Genomic DNA, 19,710 nt, shown 5'->3' with positions numbered 1-19,710 from the left:
CTCGCTTCCATCTTAGATTGCATCATCACATACCATCAGGTGAGATTGTAGTCAAGGGGTAACTTGTAAAAAATAAAAAAAGGGATAGTGCGTATTTATTCGAGGTTATTAGTATACCAGGTATTTTCTTGCCAGTATGGCGATCAAGTACTGACTTGACTTTATACTTTTAAATACTTTAAAATACTTTTTTACTATGAAATACTTAACTATCACGGCTTGAGCTATAATAAGCCGTGATAGCACAGTGGATATGACCTCTGCCTCGGATTCCTGAGGGTGTGGGTTCGAATTCCGTCCGGGACATGCACCTCCAACTTTTCAGTTGTGTGCATTTTAAGAAATTAAATAACCCGTGTCTCAACCGGTGAAGGAAAAACATCGTGAGGAAACCTGTATACCTGAAAATTATCCTAATTCTCTGCGTGTGTGAAGTCACATAATCCGCATAGGGCCAGCGTGGTGGACTATTGGCTTAACCCCTCCATTTGACAGTACCAATTTCGATCCTGGTTGAAGGCGCCGTGCTCGCAAGCCCTGGACGTTCGACAGTACGAGCAGGAGACGGTACCTGGAAGCCGCCGGGCGGCAGCTGGCTGCAGCCCGTGGTGAACTGCAGCAGGCGCGCGCGCTCCTCGGCGCTGAGGTTGGCGACGGCGGCCCACAGCCAGCCCAGGCGCCGCTCCCAGTCGCGGCCCGCGCCCGACACCAGCGCGTGCGCGCGCCAGTCCGCCACGCACACCTCCTCCGTGCCGCACATCAGCAGCTGCGACGCGACATCTCCAATGACGTAGGGCATTCTAAGGGTTCCATAACTCAAACAGAATAACAGAACCCTTATAACATAACTTTAATGTCCATCTGTCTGCCAATTACTTTAATTATTATTTCGGGGATGCGTGCAGAATCAAGTTGAACGGAGATGGTCCATTTCAGGTCCACTCCTGTACCCCGTATCATTAAAATTAAAAGAATACAAGGATCTTATTAAAATTTATTAAAGTGAATAAATGTTACTAAATAAAAAGAAATAAATATAATTAAAACCGAAGTTTTTGAGTTTTATCAAGATGGCGCCCTTAAAGCAACTATGAGATGACAATTGACAGCAAACGTCAAATCCATTACTGCATTGATAACGTCATCAATCCGCCAATATTACCCGTATTAGTGTTGCGTGGTGTTGCATTTCTTGAGAGATAATGAATATTATTTCGAAAGAATTAAAGTAAATTCGTAGATTTGTATAATGAAAAATAGTTAAAAAAATATTTTCTTTTATTTCCGCTAAGGTACAATGACCCATATTTCGACACTCAAATTAGATGTTAGAGACCATGGAACCTCGCGCCGGGAAGCGGGCCCCCTCACTAAGTCGTCCGACGACTTTAAGGGAGTTACAGGTAACCGCTGGAAGCTAGCGTGTGTCCTTATATTGACACCCACCTCCGGCTCGTGATTTTAAACCTATTTCGTGGATGTTCATTATGATTAACTAAACATTGGATTGAGATCCATAATCCACGGATTCCACGGACCGCCATTATATACCCCGAGTAGTTTGAGAAACCATTGAACTAGCCAGCGAGTGGAACCCGGTGGTCAAATTGTGCAAACCAAGAGGGCACCGCGAAACGCCTAATAACAAAAGCACGAGGTTGTTGAAAATAGAAAAAGAACTAGAAAGAGAGTAGATCGATTCTGCCCCTAACAGCTGCTGTCAACTTCGCATCTCGCAACTTCAGTCGTGACCACGATCCATGCAACTGGGTCGTTTTATCGTGGTATGTACTAGTTTAAATAATAATCACCTCCAGCTCGTTCTCGTCGAAGATGGCCAGCAGGTTGTCGGGCACGAGCAGCGTGAGGCCGCGCAGGAAGGCGTCGGTCTCGGGCCGCCAGCGCGACGCCAGCCGCCACTGCGCCAGCGCGTCCAGGTACTTCAGCTTGGTGTCGTTGCGTACCTGCACGACACAGCGCTGCTGACTTACAACTCACCAACTCGCGGAACTCAACATAAATACCTAGCATACCTATACTACAGCCTTTCCTAATGAGTACTGTTTACCAACAAACGAATTAAAAATGAAGGTATAAATCACTAGTCATTTCACACCTAATAATAATTATAATTAACTTGGTCTTAAATTAATGAAAATAAATTTGATTAATAAACATAGAACAATTAGATATGGTTAATATATTATATATCACATTTTATAAACAAACCATACATGATTTAAAATCAATAAGTTATGAAATGACAAGCGTTTTCTACCTTCATTCCTAATTTCTTTGTTGGTAAACAGTATTCATCAAGAAAGGCATTAGTATAGGTAGCATTTTTGTTGAATTCGATTGGTATATTGGATAGACTGATTGCAAATTAAACCTACAAAAAAATATTGGATTGATTTCCAAGTAATACATACAGTTGACAGAAAGCAAGACTAACGAGGGAAAGACCCCTGACAGTCGTGAGTTGAACTATATTGAACGAATAACGACCGATTTTTTTTCTTTTTTTAATAAGAATATTTGTCATATCTTTTTTTTAAATATGACCAATATTCCCCATTCTCATTCCTACTAGTCGGGAAATACTGTGTAATTCTGCTTTTATTATGTAGTATAATTTTGCTTTTATGTCTTAATTTTACTCGGTCCTTTCTTTTGACTCCTATAGTGCTTCTCTCTATTCCGTTCTAGCAAATTTTTATTTTGTTTTCCAGTTGTTCTGTCAATGCCCAAGTTTGACACCCGTATAACATGTTACATGTTGAAAATTTTCCTTTTATCTTTCATAGGCATGTCTTTACTTTTCATGACTTCACTGATATACTGGTGATGATATCCTACTGATATACTAGTAATACTTCACTATTATATATTAATTAATTAGATACTATAATTATTATTATATAATTGGCGAAATAAAAAGTTTCATCTGTTCAACAACATTTATTTATATATTAAAAAAATACACAAATAAACAAAAATAACAAAATTAGATATAAATAAAAAATCAGTTTTTATAACATTGATATTTATAAGTTATTTAGTTGTCTTGTTAACCAATAACTTACGAATACCTAACTAACTACTAACCTAACTACTATGAATAATTAAGTGATGCATTTTTGTGTTTTTGAAGTCGGTTAAATTTTTATAAATAAAAAAAAACGTCAAAAGCTCCTACATTTCGTATTTGGGTGACAGTTAGGCATTCCGTACATATAGTTAAATATACCTACTATAATTAATAAATACATGGAATAAGCTTTGTCATTTTTAACCCCTAACGCAAAAAGAGGGATGTTATAAGTTTGATGTATCTGTCTGTCTGTCTGTGGCACCATAGCTCCTGAAAGGATAAACCGATTTTAAATTAGTTTATTTTGTATTAATGACTGACGTGACTTACGGACGAGTGTTCTTAGACATGTTTGATGAAAATCAGTTGAGCCGTTTAAAAATTGTAGGGGGTGAAAGTGGGGAAAATAACCGAATATCTGCAAATATACTCGAGTGGGGTCTCAAATGAAAGCGCACTGAAAGTGAATATTTTAAATTTTATGTTATTACTGTGTGTTGGTGTCTGCTATGGTTTTACATTTTGCTGTAGTGAAAAAATATAGAACACTAGCGGAAGCCCGCGACTTCGTCCGCGTAAATTTCGATGTCAACTTTACCACTACCCCTACCCTACCCTACCCCTACCCTACCACTACATGTACGTGTCATAGGCTATGTTTGATCCCCATATTCACGCGGGAACGGGAACTACGTAAATGAAAGCGCCGGGCGTCATATAGCGGAATTTCTGCGTCTTTTAGAAATTTTGTATTATATCCCAAACTATTTAAGTAATTAACATACTGTAAAGGGCAAATCTTATCTCCATAATATCCTTGTGATTATTAAATAATTTATTTTAATAAGGATTAAAGTTTAGTTGTATAAATAATGACGTAAACCTAATTATATAAAATTAATAATTTTTAAAACACAAAAAGTACTATATCTGCTAATATATAGAAGATAGATAGATAGGTGTCGCGGACTTTTTTGTAGAACTTTTAAATATACATAAAGTCTCCATACATTGATTTCAATTTTACACAATAGTTAAGGCAGCGCATGCGAATAAGTCTGTTTAAGAGGATATTCAGTCCGACCTGTTTGACAAAAACTGTGATAACTCGGCTAATATATATGATACCAATATAAAATATAGCCTATAGCACTCCCCGATAATGTAGCATTCTACTGGTGAAAGAATTTTCAAAATCGGACCAGTAGTTCCGAAGATTACCCCATTTAAAAAATGTGACAAACTTACAAACTTACAAACTTTACCTCTTTATAATATTAGTATAGAAGTATAGATTAACGATGGTTTCAACGAAACCGATTCACAGGATTCGATTACATCTAAAAAATGGCGGTTTAATAGTATGAAAGTTCCTGCAAACAACCAATCTATTGGTGTGAACATTGTTATAATATTGACGCGTGATAAATTAATTAATGAAGTATTTAATAAAATATTTAAAATTAAACATTGTAAATTAACAATAATACAATTTTCGGAGTTCGGCCTATTGAGGCAAAATAAACGTCAAATACGACCAACTTTAATAGTAATTATAATCATAATAATTAATATTATAATCATAATTATAATGTCTGTTTCTAATCATGCCTCCGCCTCCACCGTTATTCGTGCCTCCGCCTGCACCATTTTTCGTGCCCCTGCCTCCACCGTTATCGGTGCCTCCGCCACCACCGTTATTAATGCCTGTGCCTCCACCGTTATTCGAGCCTCCGCCACCACCGTTATTCGAGTCTCCGCCACCACCGTTATTCATGCCTCCACCTCCACCGTTATTCATTCCTCCGCCACCACTGTTATTCATGCCTCCGCCTCCACCGTTATTTACAAATCCGCCACTACGGTTATACATGCCTCCGCCTCCACCGTTTTTCATGCCTCCACCTCCACCGTTATTCATTCCTCCGTCTCTACCGTTATTCATGCTTCCGCCTCCACCGTTATTTATATATCCGCCTCTACGGTTGTACATGCCTCCGCCTCTACCGTTATTCATATATCCGCCTCCACCGTAATTCATATATCCGCCTCCACCGTTATTCATGCGTCCACCTCCACCGTTATTCATGCCTCGGCCTACTGCGTTATTCATGTTTCTGCCTTCTCCATCATTCATGCCACCGTCCCTGGTGTTATTCATGCTTCCAACTCCGCCGTTACCTACACTTCCGATGTTATTCATGGCTCCTGCCTTATTATTCATGCCTCCGCCTTCGGTATTGTTCATGATTACGCCCCCGGTGTTACTCATGCCTCGGCCTCTCCCGTTATTCATTCCTCCGTCTCTACCGTTATTCATGCCTCCGCCTCCACCGTTATTTATATATCCGCCTCTACGGTTGTACATGCCTCCGCCTCCACCGTTATTCATATATCCACCTCCACCGTAATTCATATATCCGCCTCCACCGTTATTCATGCCTCCACCTCCACCGTTATTCATGTCTCGGCCTACTGCGTTATTCATGTTTCTGCCTTCTCCATCATTCATGCCACCATCCCTGGTGTTATTCATGCTTCCAACTCCGCCGTTACCTACACTTCCAGTGTTATTCATGCCTCCTGCTTTATTATTCATGCCCCCGCCTTCGGTATTGTTCACGCTTACGCCCCCGGTGTTACTCATGCCTCGGCCTCTCCCGTTATTCATCCACCAGTCTCCTCGGTTATTCATCCATCCACCTCCGCCGGGAAACCGTTGTGGTCCCCTGGGATGCCATTCTGGGTATAGATGTTTGTTTTCATCAATGTAAACCTGATTTGTGTTGTTCTGTCCGTTTCCAATGTAGCGGATGTGGCACCCATTGCAGTATAGCACTGGTTGGACACTGCCAGTGGAGCTATTGCCAGTGGAGCTATTGCCATTGGTGGCACTGTCACCATTGCGGTGGTTTGGCCGCCTATAGCTGCCACCGCCATAGTCGCTGTAGTTCGGGCCATTTCCGTAATCGGTATTGCCTTTACTGCCACCTATGTTACTAAAATAGTCTGTCCACGATTGCCCACAATATGTCATGCCCATGTGTCCAGCGCCACTGCAATAACATTCATGAACATTAGAAACGAAACACTTTGTACAATAATAGAGCTATAAAAAAAAGGAAGTAGGTACTTACAAAAAAGTCCTAACTTATACAAATATTACACACTTATACAAATATTATACACTCTAAGACATTCAATTTAATACCTCTATGCGTTCTCACGAGGAAAAGGGAAAAAATTAAAATTATTAAAAATATTTTTTTTTGTGATGTAACTAGTAATTTATACTTTTCGCATTTTTCCTTCATCTATGCTATAAGACTTTGCTTTTATTTATGGTTTAGTGTGCTATAATATGCTATGCTAAGGCTGTATCTTTTGTAGTGGTAATGGGTGGGGCACATAGTTCGAAGACGTCGGACGTTGGGATCCCGAGGTGCAAAAACAAATACCTAATACTTAAATCGGATTTCTTTAAGACGACTGTTATGGGCCAATAACTGCTCACAAAACACGAGTTAAAAATTCAAGAACTTTAAATTTGAACAAGAATACTTTTTGTATTTGCAACGTGCACATAATGAGTGTATTTGCTTACCATGGCTTTTGTTGTGCATCAGTTATTATCACTGTAAACAAAGCGACAGCAATACTGCACAGATATACTTTCATGGTCAATGTGCACCGAACACTGATTTATTCATCACAACCCGAATCTCAGGAAAAGGGAGATTCACACCTCTGTGCACCGAGAGATATGTTACCGATTTAGCGGGCTCCTATTGACTGAAGTACTTAGCATTATTATTCGCATTTATGTCAACGAAAATATGTTGACCTCAAAGATAACTTAAATATCAAAAAACCCAATGTAGTAAAACAATTAAGAAATGTATTCCACAATGATAAACTTCATAATTTTTAATATCATTTTCCTTCAATTTTGATTGAAATATTTTCTATTTTAGAAGATTTATCAGCATCACAATGGGTCAGTGGTTTGATGTGATAACGCGATCAATTATGACAAACACTTTTATATCAGAGGTCAGGTCAATCGTAGTCAAACAAATTGAATAGAATTTATTTTCATTTTAAAAACAAGTACGTATCACAATACGAGTATCTATGAATAAACTAACTAACTATATACTAAACTTGTTAATTTTTAACGTCACAACTACTGAACCGATTTGGTTGAAATTTAAAACAAAGACAGATAATGCCCTGGATTAACACATAGGTTACAATTTATCCCCTTAAAAACATGGTTTTTACGAGTATTGCGAAAAACTAATGGTTATGATGGTATCAATATTTGTTGCTCTTTCACGTCGCGACTGCTGAACCAAATTTGCAGAAATTTGGAATGGACTTATATCAAATTTAATATAAACAATATTAATTTTGTGTAGTACGAAATTAATATTGTTTATATAATAAGGGTCTGAAATATATCGATATCAATTAATAAAAGTTTGGGATTTCTTACCAAACTTAATTTAAAAATCATGAATAATTTATTAATTTGTGTTAAAACAGTGATATAGTTTTGAAATGGTATTTTTACGGCCTTCCATTTTTTTAATCTAACAATATGGGTATCCAACCCATATTATTAGGTTAAGAAAATAACTAACCCACCCCCTACCTATTTTCATTTACGGACGCCATTTCGAAAATTTATATAACCACAGTTCTGGCGATCTTAATGACACCTCAAGACCATCCAGTCGTTTGGGCTGCAGGACGTGCCACAGAAATGGACATACATATACATACATAAGCTCGAAAAACATTACCCTCCTTCTGACGCAGTCGGGTAAAAATAATAGTGAACATAATTTGACATGGGGCTTTCTTAAGATATACCAACTTCCGAAAGATCAGGATTCTTTGTCCCCGTTCAAACTACGTCCAACTTCGATTACCGATATATCCAGCAGTCTTGAAACTATTATAAGTTTAACATCTATTTAGTATGATAACATATCTATATAACTTTATAATAAAACTGTAACTGGTGCAATGATTGTACATTGTACATTGAAGAAGCTTTTCTTGGAGTGAACTTGGTTCTTAGGCAACAGCGGGGTCCCATAAAGTATAGACATCATATTGGTATCAGCGGCTAAACTTAGTTGGGTCGTTTTGTAGTTGGAAAAATTAGAAATCTCACCCTTATGGTAGAGCCGTTGGGTACGAGGTCCCTCGTCACCACGAGGCGTCCGGACGAGTCGTACACGTCATCCGCGAAGTATATCTCCGGGACGGAGTCGGACGCGTCCAGGTCCGTCTCCAGGATGTACTTGATCTTGGACAGGTACAGCTCGGGGTCGTCTTGCTCGAAGTACTGGAAGTAGTGAAATATTTGTGACAAAGTAGTTAATAATAATAATAAATAAATAGGTTTGAATAGCATTTCACATCCCTCATTGGTTGGTTAGTCACAAGGACAATACGCGTCCCCAGAGCACTATCATACAGGAGCTTCTACACTGATAGTGCCGATGATCTGCGCGAGGAAGGAGCGGGCGAGTCTCGCACCGGCCGCCGGCACAGAGCGCTCTCGCACTGACCTTATAGTGCACTCTGAGGCCGATGATCTGCGCGAGGAAGGAGCGGGCGAGTCTCGCACCGGCCGCCGGCACAGAGCGCTCTCGCACTGACCTTATAGTGCACTCTGAGGCCGATGATCTGCGCGAGGAAGGAGCGGGCGAGTCTCGCGCGCACCAGCTGCCGGTACGCGCCCCCCAGAGCGCTCTCGTACAGGCATTTGCCCACTATTTTTCCCGCGAATTCAAAATGTTTTAGCTGAAAACCAAATAATGTAATTGTAATTAAGTTTCAAGACACACAAAGGTTCTTTGACGTATTGTATTGACACTATATAAGGTATAGAACACAAAAGCCAGTAACAATGACACGACATCATCTCGTGGTCAGTGGTCACGAGCCGTGTGGTGGCGCGCGGCACCTTGAAGTGCGGCGGGCGGTCGGGGTTGGGGTGCACGAGGCCGGCGGGCGCGTCGGTGCTCGACACGAACAGGCCGCCCCTGCCGTCGAACAGCTGCGCGCACAGCAGCGAGAACCACTCGCGCCGCACGCCGCCCCAGTCCACGCCTGCGCACAGACACAGTTCAACAGAAGCAGGCATCGCATTGTACAACACTACCAGTTTCACTGAGACCCGTGATAGCCCAGGATATGACCTCTGCCTCCGATTCCGGAGGGTGTGCGTTCGAATCCGGTCAAGGACATGCATCTCCAACTTTGTTGTGTGCATTTTAAGAAATTAAATACCACGTGTCTCAAACGATGAAGGAAAAACATCGTGAGGAAATCTGCATACCAAAATTTTCTCAATTCTCTGTGTGTGTGAAGTCTGCCCATCCGCATTGGGCCAGCGTGGTGGACTATTGACCTAACCCCTCTCATCTGAGAGGAGACTTGAGCTCAACAGTGAGTTTGACACTAATCGTGTGGGTGCAGCTCGCCGTAGCAGTCGCCTCCTGACCTTGCTCTCCCTGGAAGCACACGTCGAAGTTCTTGCACCAGTCGGTGACGGTGAAGCTCTTGGTGGCCTTGAGGCTGGAGCGCAGCAGCTCGGCGCGCGACACGCGCAGCGCCAGCTTGTCGTGCGGCAGCCGCCAGTGCGCCTTGCGCACCTCGCTGTAGAAGAAGTCCTGCTTGTTCTGCGGGAGACATTGACGACAAGCTCAGACCAATTATAGAAGAACCTGTATCGCACTCATAGTCACGAACAAAGTTGTCTGTCATTTTCTGAGGAAAACGAGCTTAGATTTGGTATACATCTTATACTAAACTAGAAGTTTTTGCCCGTTTTTTGCACAATTCAATTACACAAAAAGGTATTTTTACGGAGCTCTTTAACTGACGAACACGACTACAACTATTTAACATCAATTCTATAGAGACAGTTTTTATAATCGCATTAGATCGTTGATCATATACTTTCACAGAAAAATAACGTCTAGCGAGGCAGGTTCTATACAATAATTGGTCTGAGACGACAAGTCATTTAAATTTTTTTTGGTTTTATTTTTGACCTGACGACGTCTCAAAAATCGATGAACTGTTTGCACGTACGAAAACTTGCCATGTATTATTATTAGTAAAGGATGGTTATTAAAGGTCTCCCGATTGATTCGAACACCAAAATCCTAGAAAGTATAATAAAAGTGACAGAGAGCGGGTAAAAGAAAAGAGGAAAAGTAACGGACTGCGGCGTCAATGGTTGAATGATATGACGTTTCGAAGAATTTTAGTCTGTAAGGGTCCGGCAATATTGAACAGAGGATCTATGGGGACTTTTCTAAAGATCATAATGACACTGGTTATGCTTTAAACACAAATAATTTTAAAATGACTTTATAGCCCATTTCGTTACGGCTCTGTCCAAGTAATTTAAGATAAAGAAGTGGCTGACCTTGAAGCTATCTTCCCCGCCACAGTTGGCGATGAGCAGCTGCGTGAAGGTGGCGGCGAGCAGGTCGCGCTCGGCCGCCCACAGCTGCACCGGCGGCTGCACGCCGTCGTCCAGCGTCAGCTCGCCGGCCGGCCCCGTGCCCTCCGCCCGCGGGCTGAGGATCAGCTGCGGGCCAAGTCACACTGACTACGACGACCAGGTCTTCCTCGGTGACCCTCACGGGTCACGAGGTAACAGTGATCGGAGCGTTGGCCCCTCTCTATGAAGTTCAACGCCACAGGCGGGGCGCTGGGTGGGACCTATTTAGTTCCGTCGTGTCTGGTCCGGGTTCGTCAGATCGGGTAATGTCACGCAGCAGCAGAAACTACTGACGCATAACACTCGTTGATCAGCTGCGGGAGGTCACACGGGTCACATAACATTATCACGCAGTCCACCTTGTGGTGGCGGGCCGCGTGGTGAATTGCTTGCTGTTTTAGACGCCACCCAGCAGTGTCGTCCTGATTGGCACTGTTGGAGAGCGAGAGGTTGCATTCTACTGGCACACATGTGCGAGTACATCCGCAACAAACCCCAGGCACGTTCAGTTCCAACAAGAAGCCCCATTTCTTTTGCCGGCATCCGAGCTGCGACGTACCGCTGTTTCCAGTTTCGGGCATAACTTCACCTGTAACCTTGCTCATGGGCTTCAGGGTTTGCCGCGGAAAGTGTCTTGACCGATATACCCACTATTCGTTTGTTCGTTTGAGCGAAAAACTTGTCAAAATTCGAGAACTACAAACATGTCCAGTCGCGGACATCTATCGGCTGTCAATGATGATGGGTGCTGACGATGAATACACACCTTGGTGGAGGGGCAGAGGCGGAAGGACGTGATGCGCTTGGGGATGAACCGCAGGATGTAGTCCTTGAGCAGCAGCTGCTTGGCGCTGAGGCAGCACAGCACGCGGCGCGCGCGCGGGCCCGCCAGCCGCGCCTCGAACGACGCGCCGCGCCGCGCGCTCAGCTGCCGCTGCACCGTGGCCGTGTCGCTCGCTGCGCACAGAGCCACAAGTCAGCGGGAGCCGCGCACGAGCCCGCCGGCGGGCGCGCCACGCACCTGTGAGCACGATGCAGTCGAACTCGCCGTTGTGCAGCAGCACGCCGTCGTAGCAGATGGCGGCGCGGAAGACGCCGGCGCGCGGGAAGCACAGCGCCACGCTCACGCGCTGGTTGACGGCGTCGTACTCGAAGGTGGCGGCCGCCGCCAGCGCCGGCTCCACCGCGCCGCCCACCGGACGGATCTCGATCGCGAACCCCTGCGCAGTGCGACCGTGCGACCAACGATGACTACGACTGAAGCCAGAATTATGTTTCAGTGTGTCTACCGATACACGTGACGACTCATTTTTACATCTACATGTCGCGTTTTGATTTGATTTCTGGTGATATTTTTCCACGAGTTATTAGAATACATATTTATCAAGTTATAATATCTATCAAATTCAATGGGTCACAAAAGTGAAGTGGCAATTTGCGGGGCATAATTTGAAGAGAGAGAGAGAGAGGGTATTCGATGGGCCCACATCATCAAGCAGCGACTCTAGACCGTGGCCCGAGGACCGAGTGTCACTGACCTCGCTGGCGGGGTGCGCGAGCGGCGCCGGGTTGTCGAAGCGGTCGCGCGGGTGCACGTGCAGGCGGCGCGCGCGCTGCGCCGTGCACACGAGGGCCGCCAGCGCGCGCCCCACGCGCGAGCGCCGCGCCTCCACGCGCCCCGCCGCGAACCACTTGCGGAACGGCCCGCCGGCGCCCGCCTGCCCGCCTGCCGCACAACAACCACACAATAGGCTAAATAGTTCACGCTTTTAAATGGTCGTCAATAGTTCATTATCGTGTTGAAGAATTTTTTGAGATGTGATAACATGAAAATTTTAGTATTCAAATATGTTTTTGACAATACGAGCCAATAACGCCTGTCGGCCATGCCAGTCTATATTTCAACTGTTTCATGACGTCACTATAACAAACCCATTTAGAAACAAATATTAGTTAACAATTAGTTAGACGTCAAGTACATCAAGTAACGGTGTGACGTCACAAAATGGACGACAGCGTTATTGACTTTTGGAAAATTTGAAAAAATACATGATTTTTACATTAAGTTTATAAAAAATCCTTATTTTTTATTAATTAATATCGATATATTTCGAACCCTTATTCCATGTACTACGCGAAATTAATATGGTTTATATTAACTTTGACATAAGTCAACTGCCCTATTATTGTATGTAATTTTAATTTCTTATAAATCCACTTTTCTATAAAATAATCATCATTTATAAAACAAGTGTTTCACAATATAAATAATAAAAATTACTATAAACGCCCTGATATCAAAAGTGGCGCAGTCGGTAGGATTTATATTTAAGAATGTTTTTTAAAATATTTATAATTCTTGATTTCAAGTAGTCCTAATTGTCAAGCACGTTCGAACATCAGGTCAATGTATGAAAGCCTCTCACCGATCAGCACATTGATGATGTACACGCCGGCGGTCCGCACCGTGAACTTGACTCGCGCCGTGTTCGCCTTGGCCGGGTCCCCGGACCCCAGCTCCACTACTGCTGTTATCTGAATACGAACGAACAACACTTATTCCTCGAAAGAAAGAAAAGAAAGAAAGTTTCTTTCTTTCTACTTATTCCTCCAATCTAATATATTACGAGCTCCTAAATAGAAGATATTTCAAAAAAAGCTGTTTGACCGTTTTTGAAATTGGTACCTGTGGATTTGAATATATGTACGAGTAAATAGAAATAATCCGTTGAAAACATAATATTATGAAGTTAAACTCCTTTACGCACACTTGACTTGTGGAGTAAGTTAGTGAATGCGTTGAGAATATTTGTGATCGTTCGTTGCGTGCTGCCATCTACAGGCATAGTGAAACAGTGTTTGTTATTTTAAACTACCAGTAGATGGCGTTCTCAGACAACTTTGAAACAACACCTTTTCGTACGCTTCTAGAACCTGTTGCGATACAGTTATGCCTGAGGCTCATAGATGGCGCTTTGTATTTTTATCTCCAAAAGTGACACACAGACTTCAAAAATGATGAATGATGCAGCACCAACCTTCCTGGTCCCGTGCGAGATGTTAACGACGAGCTCGTCGGTGTCGCAGATGGGGTAGGGCTGGCCGTTGCGCTGGAAGCAGTGCACCGTGAAGTGAAGCACATCGTAATGATGTAGCACCAACCTTCCTGGTCCCGTGCGAGATGTTAACGACGAGCTCGTCGGTGTCGCAGATGGGGTAGGGCTGGCCGTTGCGCTGGAAGCAGTGCACCGTGAAGTGAAGCACATCGTAATGATGTAGCACCAACCTTCCTGGTCCCGTGCGAGATGTTAACGACGAGCTCGTCGGTGTCGCAGATGGGGTAGGGCTGGCCGTTGCGCTGGAAGCAGTGCACCGTGAAGCACATCGTCTCGCCCACCGGCTGCGGCTCCTCCCAGCCCCACTCTACCTGCACGGACATCCCTCATTGTACAAAACGCATTTCTTTCTTTTTTGTTGAGTATGTTTTTCTATGTGTGAGTGTATCTTTCTATTATATTTTCTACATTTAAGATGTCATAATGCGATATGAAAATGAAGATTAAATACGACTGTGGATCGATGGGCCGTGTGTGTCTGTACTATGTGTATGTATTGCTAGTCAGCGTCACGAGCCTGCATACGGAGATAGATACCACCAGCAAGCAGCCTGCGACACGACAGAAGCAGTGTGTGTGTGTGTGTGTGTGGTGTAGGACGGCACTGCAGCACCTTACAGCTCGGCGGGTGCAGGTATTTGCCGGTGACGTACTGCAGCAGCGAGTGCTTGGCCTCGGGCGCCAGCGCCGGCTGCGTCATGGCGGCCAGCGTCACCAGCCCGCACACGGAGATCGACACCACCAGCATGCCGCCTGCGACACGACAGACGCATCAATTTCACGCCTATAAATTGTCTATCTAAACAAGGAAGTTCGTTTGGGTTTGAATGTGGTCGTATGGCTTATGCCCGCTCTTCTCTTATTACGGACAGTATAAAGGACAGTTTCACAATACGCATCTGTCAAACGCTTATCTGCCCTTCTTCACTTTGGTCAACACATTTCCCAGTACGCTGGCCAACACGCGCTTCACGTTGCGTTGGTCAACGCAGACACTGGCCGAAAAGTTGGCCAAAGTGACGAGGGTGCAGACAAGCGTTTGACAGGTGCTCACTGCTCAAAACTGCACAGTGTTCAAAACTGTATTTCTGTATGTCCGCAGTGATAACACTCTTTCAGTATAATTATATTACAAGTGTTTGGTCTGTCATCACACCACTACATCCAAAATCGAACGGACATCCCTGAACAGATTAACCATACCCGATTCGTCGGAAGTCAGTGGTGTAACACCCCATTGAAAAGGTACCTTCCACCTACATTTTAAAAATACACTAATCGAATTAATGTACATATGGCTAACGCGGCCTTAAAACCTTTTCTCAAATTAAAATTCGTTTATTTCATATATCCTGGCATGGTTCTCAAGGTCTAAAACGTACGTTAGTCTATTTGATGTGACCACTACCTGCAAGAAACTCAGCAGTTGCTCTTTTTAAAAATATAACTTATAGTTATAGTTTAGAATGATTTTTTATGCATTACCTTTAACTTTCTGAATGGCATGTCCTGGTAAAGCTGATCTAATTGTCTTCAAGAATCAGTCGTTAAAGAAGCCAATACACTTCAAGTCGACAACGTTGAAAATGGGACTGGACTAACAAAGTAATTCTTTAAACCGGAAAGTTTGGCAAATTATACCAGCTTATTCACGGACAAGATTTTGTTACATAACAAAAGTCACAACAACCATACCCCAAGTCCAAGCGTCCTGATGCTTGCTGTTCTTAACAACAGCACTCCAGAGGTCCAACTTGAGGGTCTGCAGTGCCTCCTTCCCCGTGGGGAGGCTCTGGCGCGCCGAGCACCAGGCGTTGAAGTCTTTGGGGTCGATGACATGTCTGGCGGTCGAGTCCTCAAGCCAGTACACATCTTCTAAGGAGGAGACATCCAGACTAAGTAACCTGAAAATAATACACTGCAGTGAATAAAACTCAAAACATTCTTTATTTAATTTTGACCACCCAATGGCACTTTTGAAACGGTAATACACTAGATTTTTTGACAAAGAATAATTGTGTGAAGCAAGTGTTGAGTGCATTATTAGAGGGTTCCAAACACTTCTAGCCTGAAATACGTCTAAATAAGAACATGGACAGTTTGTCTAATATTATAAACGCGAAAGTTTGTATGGATGTTTGTTACTCTTTAACGCCGCTACTACTGATGCGATTTGGCTGAAATTTGGATTGGAAATAGATTTTACTCTGGATAAACACATAGGCTATTTTTTGTCCCAAAAAATCCATGGTTTCTCGGGATTTGTGAAAACTTATGATTTTAATGATATGAATGTTTGTTATTCTTTCACGCCTCGACTACTGAATCGAATTAGTTTGGTATTGAGATATAATATAGCATGGATTAACACATAGGCTACTTTTTGTCCGGGAAAAATCCATGTTTCCCGAGGGATTTGTGAAAAACTAAATTCCACGCGGACAAAGTCGCGAGCGTCCGCTAGTATATACTCTTTGATGCGTATTTCACTGATTCTCAGTTGTCTTTGCAAATGCGGGCTGTCAATGTAAATCAATTAATGAGATAAGTCAATTAATGTTCTGTCATTAAATTCACTTAATTTTTGCTAAATGTGTCAAGGTCAAATCCTCATTAAAACTGCCTCGAAAACTCAAAACCTTATTAATGCAATGAATTTTATGCCAAAGAGATTATGAGAAAGAGACAAATTATTGTCCACCCAATTCACAAGTAATTAAAGAGATTAAGCAAATATATTCTTTAAAAATTGGCCTCATGAGTTCTCCTTAATTGTCCTAATTTATAGTAAATTTTCAGCTTTGTATCATTCGTACAATTTGTGCCCAAGTTTGTATGGAGACTGGGTTTCTCCTTTCATCAATAACGGTTAAGAGGTTCCAGACAAACTCATTAATAAATATTAGTATAGATATGGATTATACAGCCATAAAGTCTGAGGAGATTCAATGGAAATTCAACACAATTCACCAGCGAATGCGCGAATAATTCAGAACAGCAATACAATTAGTGCCCACTGCCCGCGCGCGCGCTCTCGAGCAATCGGATTTACTTTTACGAGCTCTAAGAGAAGAATGAAACACGTTAAATACGCAATGTTATTGCCGTATCAATGTTGTAGGCTTTATCTCGTAAAAGCCGAATCTTCGAAAACAGCTTTTGCCAGTAAGCCACTGCCACACAAAAGCTGTTTTCGAAATATAAAATCTCTGTTATTCGCATTTCATTTGACATTTTTATAGTGATACTAGTAACAGTAGAAACCATTATATTATCAAAGGTAGCCTGGTAAAAATAGCTGATAAGACCGCTTTTTTGGACTCAATTTATTACTTAAGTGAGGTGAGTTACATTTAAAATTTTGGTGATAGGAAAAAACATTTCTGATGTGTGATAAATCTAAAAAAATATAAATGCAAACACCCACCCAAATACACCATTTACACAGGCCATTCCGAGAGCGCACGTTCCTCCGCCTTCCTCATCCAGCCACTTCCCACTACCTTCTTAATGTCGTCGGAATATTTGGCTGGAGAGCGTCCTACACTATGCGCTTGCTGTTACGTGGTCTCCACTCCAGAAAATGACTGTCACAGCATCCATCTGTTCTACGACAAATATGGCGCGCCTACGGCCATTTCTATTTGCTAGTACACCATTTAATTAATTATTATTATTAGAGAAATTGTACTGAAGTTTAATCAGAATAAAGCCTTTATATTTTTTAATACCGCATAAAAGCCAAATAAGACGTGGTTTAATAAACTGATATAGGTACCTTTTGTAGGTTAACGAGTTACCGTACATTACTTATATTAAATAACTGACATTAAAACCTCCGCCAAAATAAAAAGAAACGTCCTATAAACAAGAAGGGCGATTAGGTAAATACCTTCTTTTACCCAAGTTGTAGGCTTGTAGTAAGAAAATGTCCTTGAAGGTAAAATAAATCTTTTTTAAGTGCGGTCGTTTGTATAAAACGCAAAATCTTGCCTGAGCACGCACAGGGTAAGTAACTTTATATTCAAGTATATTTATTTACTCATGAAGTTGCCTACTGTATTTATTCAGCGCATCTAATTTTCTTGAATTTAGTATAAATACGCTAAATGTTGCCCGCCACAACCTGATGGACAAGACAAAGTGCTATAATGGCGACCTCTGAAAGTGAAGTGTTTGTCGAACTCCCATTTCTTCTGTTTAAAAAGGTATATTTGCCATATCTTTTAAATATGACCATTCCCCTCCAACTAGTAGAGAAAGACTGTGTTAAGAGTGGGTACGACAATAGCCCAATGTGGCGGGGATCGAACCACTCCTCGGTAATGAGTCCGGCCGCTTGGCCGTTGATCTATTGATGCTCATTAAGTGACCTTGAGCTATAACGGATTACAGGGAGCCGCTAGTTGCAGGCGGCTCGTCACCGTGGTGTTTGCCCTTACAAGAGCTTTACGATTAGCAGCTGCATTACCAACTACGCCATGAACTAGTAGATATGAGTAAAAGTGAAAAAGTTTAACAGTAAGGACGTGAAGAGCCATAGAAACAAACGATTTCCGTTCAGTTCTGGCGCGGTTGCCGCCCGCCCCGGAACGTTACACGCGAACAATAACGCGCGGTTCATTTGCCCCGGCCTCCCCCGCCCGCCCTACGGCAGCCATTGTTCGGAATATCTTATCTCTTTGTCCCCACTAATGAGAGTTTTTAATAAATAGACGTTTTTGTAAATGAAGATTTACAAAAGCGGCATTGTTCCTAATTCCTGCTTGTAATTGTTTTTTTTTTGTGAAAATTTTGTTAATAGTTCCTCAATAATCAAACTCAAATTGTAATGGTCTAGGGTGGGGCTAAATAGGGTTCGAGTTCCGCTGGTTGGACTATTGTCTTACCGACTCCTAGCACTAACTATTTTCAAAATATATCTATGTAAAATCGGATTAATAAAGCTATATAGCCGTAAATATAGCCGTAAAACCATGGCCCATAAACATGACAATCAAATTGCTTCAATTAATTAAAACCTGCCATTGCATTAAGCATTAAAGGATTACCTCGTCGCGAGAGAGGCGATTGAGTTACGACCGTCAGAGTCCAGCCGAGCTTAAAATCTGCTTACACGCTACAAATTCACTGCATAAAAGCTTAAACTAAAAAGATTACTTTATGGAACGTGAAATATCTTGACCGTTCCATTATACTTGCTATCACTGACAGGTTTTCGTTTCAGTTAAATGGAATGGACTAACCTTTGTCAAAAGATTTGGCAAGATCGTATCTCGATTTTCTAGTTATGACCTCGTCGATACTTGGGATTTATCGCTCTACGCGAATCCGCGCTAAACCAGAAAGTTAATAGAGGAGCATCTTATTGACTTATTGACATTAGTTCGGCGGGAAAATAGTAGGAATTACATGTACTCTTGTATTTTCATTGATTTGCTACATTTTAGAGTTTTGTTGCATAAAGTACAGTATAGAGTGTTTTGAGTGATTTGATTCGATTTTCTCACTGGAGTCTATCAAAAGTTTTGGTGAGGTTGTCTTTGCGTTGCTAAAGCATAACATAACTTGACTTAGGACAGACTGAGGGACAATGATGGAATTGATTATATTTGACTACTTTCCATTGCCTTGATAGGGCAAATTATTAGATAAAAAATATTACTTGAGGACTAGCGCACACTGCGAAACCATAATGGAAAAAAACTAACAGTCAGGTCTAGCCATCACAGACTCTTGGTCCATAATAGAAGACTGATTAAGGAAATAGTGTTAGCCAAAGGATGAACTCAGGAAGTACTGCGGTCATCGCAATTACAATATTTCATTTACCCAACGACCTTTCAGGCGCAATAGGAATTTTTTATTTTCTAAATTGACTCAGGTCTGTTCTGGTGGTATCGACCGTGACTAGTTACTACCCCAGATGAAGACGATTAGACGCTATGGCTAAGGCGATGCTAAGC

The 19,710-nt window shown here is 42.3% G+C and overlaps 1 protein-coding gene across 1 annotated transcript in view; it reads right to left on the bottom strand.

Moving 5' to 3' along the window:
* The window catches only part of LOC112048821 (apoptosis-resistant E3 ubiquitin protein ligase 1), a 64,524-nt gene that overhangs the window by 8,751 nt on the left and 36,063 nt on the right, over positions 1 to 19,710 (bottom strand). The window contains exons 3-16 of the mRNA XM_052883456.1: positions 15,440 to 15,648; positions 14,358 to 14,497; positions 13,915 to 14,055; positions 13,055 to 13,163; positions 12,167 to 12,354; positions 11,650 to 11,848; positions 11,395 to 11,585; positions 10,551 to 10,715; positions 9,618 to 9,795; positions 9,078 to 9,223; positions 8,771 to 8,914; positions 8,280 to 8,453; positions 1,812 to 1,964; positions 572 to 766 (exon numbers count right to left, since the gene is read on the bottom strand). Of these exons, the coding sequence (XP_052739416.1) occupies positions 572 to 766; positions 1,812 to 1,964; positions 8,280 to 8,453; positions 8,771 to 8,914; positions 9,078 to 9,223; positions 9,618 to 9,795; positions 10,551 to 10,715; positions 11,395 to 11,585; positions 11,650 to 11,848; positions 12,167 to 12,354; positions 13,055 to 13,163; positions 13,915 to 14,055; positions 14,358 to 14,497; positions 15,440 to 15,648 (2,332 nt within the window). The remainder of the gene's footprint in view (positions 1 to 571; positions 767 to 1,811; positions 1,965 to 8,279; positions 8,454 to 8,770; positions 8,915 to 9,077; positions 9,224 to 9,617; positions 9,796 to 10,550; positions 10,716 to 11,394; positions 11,586 to 11,649; positions 11,849 to 12,166; positions 12,355 to 13,054; positions 13,164 to 13,914; positions 14,056 to 14,357; positions 14,498 to 15,439; positions 15,649 to 19,710) is intronic.

The sequence above is a fragment of the Bicyclus anynana genome, chromosome 9 (assembly GCF_947172395.1).
Source record: "Bicyclus anynana chromosome 9, ilBicAnyn1.1, whole genome shotgun sequence".
Classification (NCBI taxonomy): domain Eukaryota; kingdom Metazoa; phylum Arthropoda; class Insecta; order Lepidoptera; family Nymphalidae; genus Bicyclus; species Bicyclus anynana.
This window is presented reverse-complemented; position numbering and strand designations above follow the sequence as displayed.